At 35.0% G+C, this 14,265-nt stretch overlaps 1 protein-coding gene across 3 annotated transcripts in view; it reads right to left on the bottom strand.

The window, feature by feature from the left end:
- TMEM135 (transmembrane protein 135) overlaps positions 1–14,265 on the bottom strand; it is a 237,586-nt gene that overhangs the window by 132,123 nt on the left and 91,198 nt on the right. For 2 of the 3 annotated variants that reach the window (XM_045181806.3, XM_024572837.4), the window contains one exon: positions 10,276–10,341. The exons of the other annotated variant lie outside the window; for it this stretch is intronic. In XM_045181806.3, the coding sequence (XP_045037741.1) occupies positions 10,276–10,341 (66 nt within the window). The remainder of the gene's footprint in view (positions 1–10,275; positions 10,342–14,265) is intronic. 3 annotated transcript variants of the gene reach the window in all.

Genomic DNA, 14,265 nt, shown 5'->3' with positions numbered 1-14,265 from the left:
CCTGATGGGAGCCGGCCTGCAGTCGCAACCAGAAGAATAAAACCTAAATACAGAACATAAAAAGAAAATGGTAGTTTTCGGCACAGTCTACTCCTTTCCAGTTCTCTGACCATATGCAGAGGGAGAGGGGGTTTCTCTTAGAGATTTTTCTGTCTGAATCCATTGTGTAGAGCAAGAATAGGGGATTCCCTGGAATCCAAGTGAGGAGATAAAGGATGGGGGTGGGAGGGAACAGGAAACCACTGGTGTCAGTCACACATTTTGGCCTTCCCCAAACCTCATGCTATTATTCACTCTTTAGAGATCTCAGATGGTTGCTTTATGTATTCTGTTTGGGGTTTTTAGTTTTAACCAGTGGGAGAGAGACTGTGCTTCCTCATGTTAGCAGAACCAGAATCACAAAATTTCCAGAAATGAACTCTAACACTTATGGTCAATTGATTTTTGACAAAGTTAATTCAATAGGCAAAGAAGAATTTTTTTCAAAAAATGCTGCTAGGACAGTTGGCTCTACATGTGCAAAGTAAATAGGTGAACCTGTGTCTCACCTCACATGCAGAAATCAACTCAAAATGGATCACATACCTAAATATAAAACCAAAAGTCATAAAATTTCTCAACAAAATATAAAAGAAAATCTTTGTGACCCAGGGTTAGAAAAAAATTCTTAGATATGATACAAAAAAAATTAATGTATGGAAGTTTATCAAGATTTAGAGCTTTTTCTTTTCAAAAAAGTATGACTTAGAAAACAGAAAGACTGACTATGGACCTGGAAAAAGGTATTTTCAAATTATATTTAATAAATACCAAACAAAATATGCACACAGGGGAATACTATTCAGTCGTGAAAAAGAAAACTGATATGGATGAACCTTAAAAACATGTTAAATGAAAGAAGTCAGACACGAAAGGCTACATATTATATGATTCTATATGTAGAAAATTTTCATATAAAGTACATCTTAGATTGTACTATAATAAAAAATATATCTGGTCTTTGTTCTCAGTGCCTGACACACAGCTTCAAAAATACTTAAAATTTCCTGAGTGACAAGAGTGAAGTAATTCATGTGATAGCTTTAGGAACAGGGCTGATCACTAGAATAATCAGCCATATCACCATACAAATCCTCTCTTTTTTGCTCTACCACAACCACCAGCAATACTTGTCTCTACACAGCAAACTCACCTATTAAGAACACAGTCAAGAGTCAACAAAAAAAAAGATGTACAAAATGGTAGTAATTATACATACGTGTGTATATAAAATAATTTCTTTGGTAATTCAAAAAGTTTAAATTACTGCTGAATATTATGCATAAAATTCCTTTAGTATGCTTTATACAAAGAAGTATTTTCTATGTGCTTATATCTGAATACTTTATTTTTAATTTGAGCCTGCATTTTCTAATGCATTCAACCACATTTAGCTATATAAACCAAGGTAAGCAAGTTTAAGTTCGGTGAGCAGTTGATGGACGAGGAGTAGTTGAGACTGGCCTTACCCATGTGGAAATAATTGCTTTCCTGGCCTAATGCTCTTCTTATTAGGATCAAAATAAAAATTGATGTTTATCTTAAGACCCCTTCCAATTTTTGAAAAATAAAACCTAAGTGTTCCATAGTTAGCCAGAAATTGTCCAGATATTGTTTATTTTGGTTAAGGACAAAATTGTGGCACACTTATTTTTTTTATTTAAATCAAAAGAGTTACTACTATGAAGGAAATAAGGGCATTTCAAAAGATAATTATCTCATGCATAAAGGCACATGCAGAGTTGGTATAGACAAGACCACCAAGCTTCAACGTTGTGGTATGGTATTTTTAAAACCTCGCTTTGGCCCTTGGCCTTCTTTGTCTGTACCAGAAATTTCCAAATAAACTCAATTTGTTCACCAGGAGTATGAAATCCCACAGCATATAACATGATGAGTCACTGAAAGCAGATTTAGTGACAAAGATAAAATATTTCAGCAAAAATAAAATACAAGTTCTTAAGCTCAGTGTTTTATAATGTAATTCTGGCATGGATCCTAAATTTTCTAAGCACCTGCCAAAACGTAACATGTTGTTTTGATTCACAGAATTGGAAAACTGAAAAAAATACATCAAGATGTTACTTAGACTAGTTTTCTGCCTCTGGCAGTTCAATAGCTATGCCATGCAGATTGATGGCTATTAAGAAAAACAACTTGTTTTAATGAGCAAGGTAGCAATTCCACAACTACTTTGAAGCCTCTTTTAATGTTTCATCACCTGAAAATAATGACCAGCAGCGCCAGGTATCTCAAACAGAGATAACTTCCCATTTCATTAGAAATAGGTTTGCAACTTCCTTGTATATACCTTGCTTGTTACAAATATTCCCTAGGCCTTAATCTTTCCTTGTCTGGATACTATCCATTTTTTATATATAGCTTTTTTAAAAACAGCTATATTCTACCTTCTGCTTGAGAAGACAAAAACATTTTAATAACTTTTCTGGGCTAAATTCTAATAGATTATTTGTATAGCTTATCAATAAACATACAATTTAGAAATCACTCCCAGAAGAAAAAAATAATAGACAAACTATTTGGGAACAACCAGAACGGTGAGAATTCTTTTTTATTTTTCCTCAGATGATATGAGGATATGGGAGGAAGACAATCAAATTAGCATATATCAATGGTAACAGACATGTGTAAAGCACCTTAATATTTTCTTCTTGTTAAAATACAATACATAAATCAGAGGTTTTATTGCAGAAGAGATAGCCCAGCTTTTCTTGACAGAATCACCGGAGCTTCAGCCTGCATTTCTGAAAGGTCAGAGTCTCACCATTCTCAGCGGGACTTCTGCCCAACTAAATCTTGCAATGATCAGAGCTTAGTTTTCATTATGTAATGACTTGGCCTATTTTTTTAAAGATTTTATTTATTTATTTTTAGAGAGAGGGGAAGGGAGGGAGAAAGAAAGGAGAGAAACATCAATGTGTAGCTGCCTTTTGCACACCCCCCACTGGGGACCTGGACTGCAACCCAGGCGTGTGCCCTGACTGGGAATCGAACTGGCGACCCTTTGCTTCCAGTGCTCAATCCATTGAGCCACACCAGCCAGGGCTACCTGTTTTAAATAGGATTCTTGTGTTTGTTTGTACATGTCAGTCTTCCTATAACATTGCACTTCTCCCTGCTATGTTTATTCTATACGTAGAAACAAAATCATGATCAGCAGAATTTGGTTGAGTAGGATACTCCAAGTATGTGACTAAACATATACTCTGTATGTCACTGAGCTACTGGCACTGGGCAGCAGAGGGCACTGACCGTATATGGTGACCTAAATATCTTCAGTCACATGGGAAGGAAATGATAATTCAAAAGTACCAATAACACTGCTATTAACGCAGCCATTGGCCCTCAAAATATCCGAAGTCTGTTTTTCACCAAGTCTCAGTCCACACACCGTTGTAGGTAATCACAGTCCCCGGATCTCCCGGCAGTCACTCTAACTTAAACAACAAAAAACCCTCCATATTTAATTAAATAAAAGACAGGTATTACTTGGTATAAGCTAAACTCAAAAAGATTGACTTTGTGCCAGACATTGTGCTAGCTGCTTCATACATACCGTCTAATTTATTTCTCACATGAAGTGGATGCTTTCATCCCATTTACAGGAGAAGATACTGAGAGGCAAGGTCCAAGCAGCAGGTTATGGACTCAGCCACTAGACTACAAAGCTTCCTAAGAGCAGAAACATTTTAGTTTTATATACAGTTAAAAGCTCCACACCTAGTGTAAAGCCTAGTGCTCAATTAATATTGAAGGAAGAAAGAAAAGCAAAGGGACTCTGAATCTGATTCCAGTACCATGTGTCACATCTGCCTCTCAGTAAGTATTTGCTCATTTAATTAGATTTTCCAAGCTACTAGTTACTGGCATTCTACTAGCCACCAGGCTTCAGAGACTTCACTGTATAAAATGCTAATGCTTTACCAGTTAAAGACATGTATTTCCTGAGATGATATTAAAAGAGAAATGGTAAAAAATAATAATTATTATAACTAAGAAAAAACAGATTATATTTAAAAATATAAATGTATTACAGTTATTTCTAGGTTTCCTTATATAAAGAATTTGCATTCAAGAAGAAGAAAATCCTTTAAATATTATATTAAACTCAATATGACCTTAATATGATTTCAACAATGTTGGAAATGTATCTCAATATCTGGATAATCAATTAACTTCATGATAGACACAAACAACAGTACAATGATTACAAGGAAAGGGGGGTGGGAGAGATATAAGAGGGGAAGGGGTAGTAAGTGATAACAGAAAGAGACTTGACTTTGGATGGTCAACATAACACAATACACAGATGATGTATTACAGAATGGTACACTTGAAACCTATCTAATTTTATTAACAAATGCCACCCAAATTCAAGAAAAATTTAAAAGATAATAATAAAAATTAATTGCTAATGGAAAAATATTAACTTCATGAATAAAAGTATCAAATACATAAATTTCAGTCTCCACATATTCCTTAATTAAAAAATCTGATGTCAAAAAATATATCATTTTATAAACTTCATGATTTTGAAATAAACTAGCCCTAACATTTATATGTATACATACAAATCTATAGATAGTTATGATTATATTTATCTTAAACTTACAGTTCATTAAATGAAAGTAGTATTTGCCAAGTAAGTTCTTTCTAAATAAATGTTACCTGTTCACCTAACATATATTCACTGAAATCTTTATTATATGCTAAGCAGGTACAACTTACTATATGCTAAACCTGAAGAAACAGAAATCCAAAGAGATTCTACTACCCTCATTTTAGTAATTATATTAAAACCAAATAGTCTATAACTATTCAATACTTATTTAAAGCATGCTCCAGAAAGGCAAAAAAGGTTTCTATTCTAACAAAACATGCAAAATACCTAACACCATGCAGTAACATAAAACAAAAAGAAGTGAGATAGTGGGTCACACCCCACATCCACCTTTCCCAAACAGCAACAATCCATGCTACTGAGTTCTACTTTATATACAAAATCTCCAAATACACTTCAAATTTCTTTGCTATTTCTTTATGTGTTTGTCTTACTCAAATTGTACATTCCTTGAGTTCAGAAAAAGACGTAAGATTGAAAGATACTTCTCTAAGACAGTACTTCACAAAAGTGGCTAAGCATTAATATCAGTGGATGTTTTACCAAAGACAGATACTAGAGCCCTAGACTAAACCTCATGGATGCAGTCTTCGGGGATGGAGCCCGCGCACCTATAGGTACACAGAGCTCCACGTGCAGTTCTCATGCACAGTCAAAGCTGAGAAGCACAGAAAAAGAAAGGGCATACAAAGCTGCCTATGAGTAGAAAATGTTAAAGCTATACAAGACCTTAAGGATCATCTGGTCAACTGATTTTCTAAAGTATGAATCTTAAGTTGTGAGAAGTTAATTGTCCGTGATCACACAGCTAGCAAAGCCTGAAGAGAACCCAGGTCATCTGGCATGCAGACCTGTGAGTGCCCTTTCCACCACACCAGGCTGGCTACTCCGCCTGGGAGGAAGATCAAGTATTAATTCTTGATTCTACCACAAGTTTAATCAGTATCATGAGGATTGAAATAGCACATTTTCAGGGAATTATGATATTGAAAAAAAATACTCTTTCTTGAACCTCAAATATCATGTTTGTGAAAAACGGTGATAAAAGTATCTAAAATGGAAAGTTGTTTGATGTAAAAAGGAACCAATTATGAAGTACCTGGGAAAGGTACTCAGCAAATGTTACTTCCCTTCAACATCACCACATCTTCCCCTTTCCTTTTTCATTCTACATCAACATAAGTCTCCTGCCCTGGCTGGTGTGGTTCAGTGGATTGAGCACCAACCTACAAAGCAAAAGGTCCCTAGTTCGATTTCCCAGTCAGGGCACATGCCTGGGTTGTGGGCCAGATCCCCAGTGAGGGGTGCATGAGAGGCAACCACACATTGATGTTTCTCTCCTCTCTTTCTACCTCCCTCCCCCTCCCTCTAAAAATAAATAAATAAAATCTTTCATTAAAAAAAGATACGTCTCCTTATCTCTCAACTATGCTCCCTTTTATATTGTTTTTCCTAACTGGCAATGTCTTTTTTTTTTTTAATTGATTGATTTTAGAGAGATAGGAAAGAAGAGGGGAGGGGAGGGGAAAGAAAAACACTGACTTGTTGTTTTGTTGTTCCACTTGTTGATACATTCATTAGTTGATTATTGTATGTGCCCTGTCCAGGGATCAAACCCACAACCTATTGGGATGATGCTCTAACCAACTGAGCTACCTAGCCAGGGCTGGCAATGCCTTTTGACATCTCTCCTTCAACTATGCTCACAAATTTCTTCAAGGCCCCATTTAAGGTGTGCCTCCTATGAAATCTGCTGAACTAACTTAACCCTACTCTAAACTTATTTCTTCCTTCATCATTTATATTACTTCTACTTTTAAACCATATACTTGCTCATACCATCTTCTGAAGCTTTATCATGGTAATTACAATCTAGTTGCTATGCATGTATCTATTGTCTTTCATAATTAGAAATGAAATTATTAATGGGCTAGAATATAAGCTCCCCAAAGTATTTTCTGTTTTGCTTATTGATGGATCACAGGCACATAAAACAATGTCAGAAACATAGGAATTACTCAAAAAATACTTGCTGAATAAACAGACAATGATTATTTCTCCTCCCATTCATGAATTTCTCCGAAATTTCAAATGTAATGCTACAGACATAGGTGTGAAAACTAAACATTTTGGAAAAAAAAAACAGATATGCCTGATATTTTTAAAATTCATAAAATTAAAAAATTATAAAGTTACAATAGATGAATCAATTTACTGTCATAGAAAGTCATTTAGCTTCTTCATTACATTCATTGATTCCTTGCTGTTTCTCTCAGAACTGGATAGTGTTAGCCGATAAACAGAAGGCAAAGGATTTAATTAAGACTAGAGTTTGAAATCCTACCTTCCTGTGGGAAAGAATTATTAAGCTTTGTTCTCTTTCAAAACTTTTAATTAAGAATAATTTAATTAAAAAAACACCAATGTCTGGCTTAATTGGGTCTCAAGTTATACCAAAAAAAATAATAATAACCCAGTAATTTTTAAAATACAAAAATTTAAGAGAGTAACTTTATCTTTTAACAAAGTACTTGTTTCACCCTGTACATAAATACTTGAATAGCTAAAGACAGAATACCTTTCCTGAAGAAATTATAAAAGTATAATTTTTGAGACAAGCACATTCAATAACTATTTATTGATAGTGATAATTTTATAAGTTAGTCCCCCCAACCAAACACATTTAAAAAGCTTCTACACAGAAAATTATCTATTTTCTAGCTTATGTACCTTAATAGAGATATAAAAATTCAGCTAGCCTATATACAGGACTGTACAAAGAACACATCAACATGGTTAAGCACTTAGTCACAAAATATAATAAGGTCAGTGTTTTATTTCCTTCATTTTTAGTCATACATTAAACATTTGAAAAGATAATAGTGATAATTAGAATGCATTAAAATCTGGCTTATCACATAACCTCAGAGTCTGAGCTACTATCCTATTTTTCTATTGTCAACTATAGGACAATTGAATGATTAGAAAACTCTAAGTGAATTACACTGCGGTAGATTACATTGTATAGTGGAATGAGTGGGCTTTGGAGTCACACTAGGGTTCAAATCCCAGCTCTCCCATTTCCTGGCTGTTTGATCATAGGTGAAATGTTTAACTTCTCTGAGCCTCGATTTACCTATAAAATGGGCATAATAATTACTCCCTTGCAGATTTATGATGAAGATTATAAAAGATAATATATCACTTCTTTGCTCCAGGGGTGTCCAACCTGAGGCCCACAGGCCCGCATGCAGCTCAGGATGGCTATGAATGTGGCCCAACACAAAATCATAAATTTACTTCAAACATTAGGAGATATTCTTTGTGCTTACGTGTCACAATGTATTTAATGCGTGGCCCAAGACAACTCTTCTTCTTCCAGTGTGGTCCAGAGACACCAAAAGGGTGGACACCCCTGGAGACTTAAGCCCTCCAATGATTCATTATAATTTACATAGTAAGTTTCAAACTTTTCAAAAACTACCTTCCTACTTTTAGAGAGAAGAACCATATTTTCTGGTTTCAATATTTCTCACAACATCCAAGCAGTAGTGTCCAATCAGGTAGATGAACATAGGCTTAGTGACAGACAAGGAAGGGCAGACAAGCCGAGTTCAGTGTCGTCGTGCACCCAGATAACAAACTTACTCAATGACTGATATTTTTGGAATTGGGATATACCAACCTCTATTTCTCCTACCCAATATAACTATCATGGGGTCACGTATTAATCACTGCGTAACGGATAATTTTGCAGGTTTTTTAATGCTGTGGAACAAGTAAATTCCCTGTCCCTCTCCTCCCTGAGCATTATCAAAACTTTTCCATTATGATAAGTATGGTGATTTCAGCTTCTGTTTTAAATAATCCATTATACTCTTAACCTTTTAGTCTATTTCATACTCCCAAACAAACTATCATTGCCTTGATACTAAAATTTAGCACATTCCAAGTGGAATCTGGATTCCAATTACTTCCAGACTCCACCTAAACTGAGCATTTCTACACTGCCCAGACTTTGTAAGTAGTGCTATAGTACAACTGCTTCCTCCAGCAGAGAGGAAGCTCCTCGGAAGGCAGGAACCGTATCATACAGCGCCCAGACCGCCGCAACCCCCCACAGCTGTGTGGCACTTGCATACGCGTATCCAAGAATACATTGTATTTGTTTCATTTTGTTTTAATTCTCTACTTCTGAAAGTCAACTAATTAAAACTAATTAGTGGCCTATCCTAGCTACCATTTACTGAATATTTACTACATGTCACTCTTTTTTTAACTACAAAATATCATATATTATCAACTGCAAGGTATCATGGACATAAGAAACCTCATAATTTTAGAGGTATTAACATGTGAAAAATAGTAAACGATGACTATGAGGTGCCACTGATTAGAAGACACATTCTATTTTTAGGGATCTTAAAATGTAAGGGGCAAACGTGCATCTTACAGTTACAGGCTCACTTTAGAAACGGAAGGTCACAGAGCGCTTAAAAACTTGTCTGACAGGCCTGTCCACTAGGGTAGTCACCTGAGCAGTCTGGGGGAGAAACGAAGCAAAAGCCGGCTGCTCTAACTCCTTCCCCACCATTAGACACAATACGTACATCTCCAGTATGTGCTGGTGTGCTCACAAGATTAATTATAAAACTGCCTTGCATACGTGTTTTCAACCTTCTTATTCCAGAAGATAAAGTACAATGCTTCATTCCCCCCATGAGAAACTACATAGCAAATACTAAAATCTGAAATTCATTTTGATACAACCTACACAGACAAATATGTCTGACTTTATGAGTGGGAATATTTTCTTTACTGAAAATAGCACCACATACTGCGGTGTGTTAAGAATATAAAGGGGTCACTTAAGTATTTTCATCCAAAAAATATGTTACAAATTAATACCAAAGTGATTTGCCATTTAAGAGTATATGATTTCCAAATGATTATACATTTTCACCTAACAAGCAGATATATTGACCCATAAATTTTATAAAGCAGGGTGGTAATTAGGCTGGTAATAATTTTGAATGGAAATTTATTTTAGGTGGTAGAATTGTTTTTTAAGAATTGGTAGAAACATTTACGAAAGTCAAAACTTAGAATCTGTATCCTGGTTGAGCCTCAACTACAAGGAAGAGCAGACTAAATCCAATGTCTCTCCCCTCCCTTTTCTCCCCAACCCTCTCCTTCTCTCTTTTTCTGTGATAAATGTCAACATTTTCAATTATTTTACCCTACATAAGAAGAACAAGATTTGTAGAACATAAAATGGGAAAAATGAGAAAGGTATGAGATTATTTTCATTAAAAAATATATATTTGCAGAAGTTGCTATTAAATGTCATTTTCTTTTCAGCATAAAAACCACTGATAATGAAAGATTAAAGGCTCAGCAATTCATTTTCAGCCCCAAATCAAGTTTCAGTATCACTGAATTATTTAAAATAGATTTGTAGGTCAGATTTAATTACTATTATGTACAACAGATATTTCTCCATTTGTTACATAAAGCATCACAGAATTCACCCCATTTTAAAATGGCATTCTATGAACTAAAGACTAATGATTATATCAAAATTCTCATCTTACTTCTCCATTTCTTAATGTTGTGATGGCTCCTCTTGCTACACCCATTCTAAATAGTGTTTCTGTGGCCTGCGAATAAAAAAAGGCAAAAAAATTATCTATAAAGTATATTCAACTGCATATCCCACTCCCAAATGTAAAAAACATTTCCAGCAACTTCTAGAGAAGCATCAATAAGATGGCACAATTAAGAGCTACAAGCTCTAAATTAAGCTTTAAAAACATCATTTCCAGAACATTTTAATAATATCAAGAGTTCAAACTAAATTTTTATCAAAGGTTATTTTGATTCGCTGGGATTTTCCAGATCTATAGTACCAAATTAGTGCACTTAGATAAGCTCAAAGATTAAATAAAACTTTAATACTGGACTCAAATCAGAAATTATCATTCATTCTGATTTTTAGTTTCCATTTGAGTTCAGTTCAAATCATTTGACTGCCAGTGAAATACTGACAAAAGATGAAGTAATTCAGTAATATATTAAACAACACACAAAAGGACTTACTGCTTTCTATACACTAATAATAAATAACTAAAAAGAAATTAAGAATTCTATTTACAACAGCATAAAAAATATCTTAGGAATAAACTTAACCAAAAAAGCAAAAGACTTGTTCACTGGAAACCATAAAACACAGTTCAGAGAGATTAACGAACACGTAAACAAATGGCAAAACATCCCATGTTTACGAATTAAAGACTTATTGCTAAGATGTCAATACCATCCAAGTGATCTAAAAATTCAATGTGATTCCTACCAAAATACCAATAACTTCCTTGCAGAAATACAAATATCCATCCTAAAATGTATTCGATACATGGAACCTAAAGAACCCCAAATAGCCAAAACAATCTTGAAAAAGAGGAACTTTGGAGGAGTCACACTTCCTAATTTCAAAACTTACTATACAAAGTTACAGTAATCAGTGTGGTACTATGATAAGACAGACATATAGGCCAGTGAAATAGAATAGAGAGCCAAAAAATAAAACCTTGTACACGTAATCCAATAATATGAACAAAGGCTACCGAGACCATTCAAACGGGAAAAGGACAGTGTTTTTAACAATGATGCTGAGAAAATGGGATTATCTACGTGCAAAAGAGTGAAGATGAATCCTTACCTTATACCATATAAAAAAATTAACTGAAAAGGGATGAAAAATCTAAATGTAAGAGCTAAAGCTGTAAAACTCTTGGAGAAAAAATAAGGGAAAAGTTTCTTGGTTGAGTGTCTGGTAAAGATGTGCTTCCTGCTTCCTGGGTGGCTATCTTCTTGCATCCTCACCTGGCAGAGAGCAAACAGAAGCAAGCTCTCTCTGTCCTTTTACAAGGATATTAAATCCCGTTCCTGAGGACAAGCCCTTGTGACCTAATCTAGTCCTACTCACCTCCAAAGACCCCACTCCTAATACCATTTCATTGGGGGTAAGTTTCTAAATGAATTTTGGGGAAACACAAATACTTAGTTCATAACAGGAATATTCCATTCAGAAGGGGCAGGTACAAAGGCCACTAGGTTGAATCATGCTTGGCGTGTTCAAGAATGAGTAAGATGACTAGTGAGGGTGAAATAAAAAGACTGCACGAGAGCATTATTGGAATAGAGAGAGTAAAAGTTCATTTGTTCAATATGTGCTATTATTTTTTAATCTAACATAAGAAAAATGCATTACCAACCTTCAGTAATTGAAAATAAAATTCAAAGAATGCTCTACTGAAGTTTTAAGAATTAGCATAAGAACCAAAAAAATAGATTTTTTAGCCCTGGCTGTTGCAGCTCAGCAGATTGAGCACAGGCTGCGAACCAAAGGGTCACCTGTTCGATTCCTAGTCAGGCCTCATGCCTGGGTTGCAGCCCAGACCCCCAGGGGGGACCACGTGAGAGGCAACCATACATTGGTGTTTCTCTCCCTCTCTTTCTCCTTCCCTTCCCCTCTCTCTAAAAATAAATAAATAAAATCTATAAAAAAATAGAATTTTAAACTTAAAAACTGAATGCACATCTAAAGAAATCCAAAGAGTAGGAGAGAAGAAAACCTGGAGGAAATTGTAAGGAAACTGATGTATGTGACAAAATCAGTCAGACACAAGGAAGTAAATAACAGAGGAAATAATAAAAGGTGTTGCAAGTGGTTGCCGCTGGGTTGTGGAAATCGGGCATTAGAACAGGCAAAAAGAGTACTTCTCTTTTTCTAATACCTCTGCAGCATACAATGTGACTGTTAAAACTATATGTACATTCTTAATCAAAAGGTTTTTTAACTGTTAAAAGAATAAGAAATCAATAGCGTTTAATTTTGCAAACAGGTCACATACTTGACAATTTTAGCAGACTGGTGCATGCATATAAGGATACGGTCGGGTGAAAAAGGTGAAGGGATTAAGCAAAAAAAAAAATACCTCATAGACACAGACTTGTGTCGATACAGTGACCATAAAAGGAAAAGGGGGTGGGGGAAGTAGGAAAAGATAAAGGGGGAATAAATGGTGATGGAAGGAAATCTCACTTGGGGTAGTAGACACATAATACAATATATAGATGATGTGTTATAGAATTGTATATCTGAAACCTATATAATTTTATTAACCAATATCACCCCTATAAATTCAAAAAAAATAATTTTAAAGGAATGTAGCTGAGGACTGAACAGGAGGATATAAAGGCAAACCATGTAAGTAAATTCAAAAAGTTGAGCCGTAAAGGTAAGGAATAAGATGTAGTTGTTGCTAGAAAGAGCAGAGAAAATTGACAACAGGGTATTTTTTTTAGGATACAAGAGGTTTAAACAAGTTCTCAATGTTGAAACAGTAATAGTCCATAAGGTGGGAGAAGTTACAGGCACAGTGAGGAAAATGGACAGTGACTGAAGGAGAGTCCTATAGAAGATAAAATCAAGGGCATGCGTAGCAATCTGTTACCTACCCTAGAAGGGAAAGGGGGCAAATATATAGGTAAATTCTCTCCCTGTACTGGTCTTTATCCTCACTCCTCTTACTGCACCACCTCTCTCCCTCTCTCAGCATTAGAAGACGGGATAATCTTCTGAGAATGGCAAAGGTACTAATGTAAGGTCAGGGGTGAGGGTAGGTAACGTGTGTAAAATCAAAACACAGGGAATGGAACACAGAACTGCCAAGCAATACTAAAAGCCCAGCTAAGGTTGAAAATCATAAATCTTTGTTACTTCAAGTCATGGTTTGCAAAATTCATGGTTTAAGAACTGTCAAGAAAATGAGCAAGACTAGAGAGGATATCAATTAAAAGGTAACTCCCTTTAATTCGACTTTATTGGTAAAATACAGCATGGAACATAGAAATAAAAGTGAAATTTCTCTAACATTTTTTAAATGAGGGGTAGCAATCTTTAAAACACTCACACACACACACACAAAGATGGTGGGGAGTTAGTATCTAAATGGTAAGTTAGAAAATAAAAAAAAAAACTTTTTGGGCAAACACTATACTACATTTTGTCATTGTAGCACAATATGAATATAATTCCAATCCATAATTTACTAAGAGTTAAGCAGGACATTAATGGGAAGAGAGAGGGGTTATTCATATACCCAAGCAAAAATCAAATTATAAATGAATGACTTTGCTATAACACATTTTTACCAAAGCATATAAAACTAGGTGTTGAAAAAACTATTTATGGAAATTTTTATTAAAGAAAAAAATTCTCACCAATGATGCATTTTCCCTATTCTTGATGATATGACTATTAAATTATCTTCCATTTTCCTGCTTCTTTTTAAACCTTATTTGATCTAGTGATCTGATTGTCAACAGTACTCGTCTCAGTCAAGTTAGTTAATGTGTGTATCTGAGAGGCAAAGGCTAGAGGCAGCCAAGCACCGGGGACAACTAAGCCAGATCAAACTACTTACTTTTTTGTGTGCCCAAAACTCAGGCATTTTGAAGATCTAATTCTTTTTCTGCACTTTCTCCAATCGAAGAATACTAAATTCAATCTTTTGTTTCCA

This window comes from Desmodus rotundus, chromosome 5, assembly GCF_022682495.2.
Source record: "Desmodus rotundus isolate HL8 chromosome 5, HLdesRot8A.1, whole genome shotgun sequence".
Lineage (NCBI taxonomy): Eukaryota > Metazoa > Chordata > Mammalia > Chiroptera > Phyllostomidae > Desmodus > Desmodus rotundus.
The sequence above is the reverse complement of the archived record's forward strand: the minus strand, read 5'-3'. Positions and strand labels throughout refer to the sequence as shown.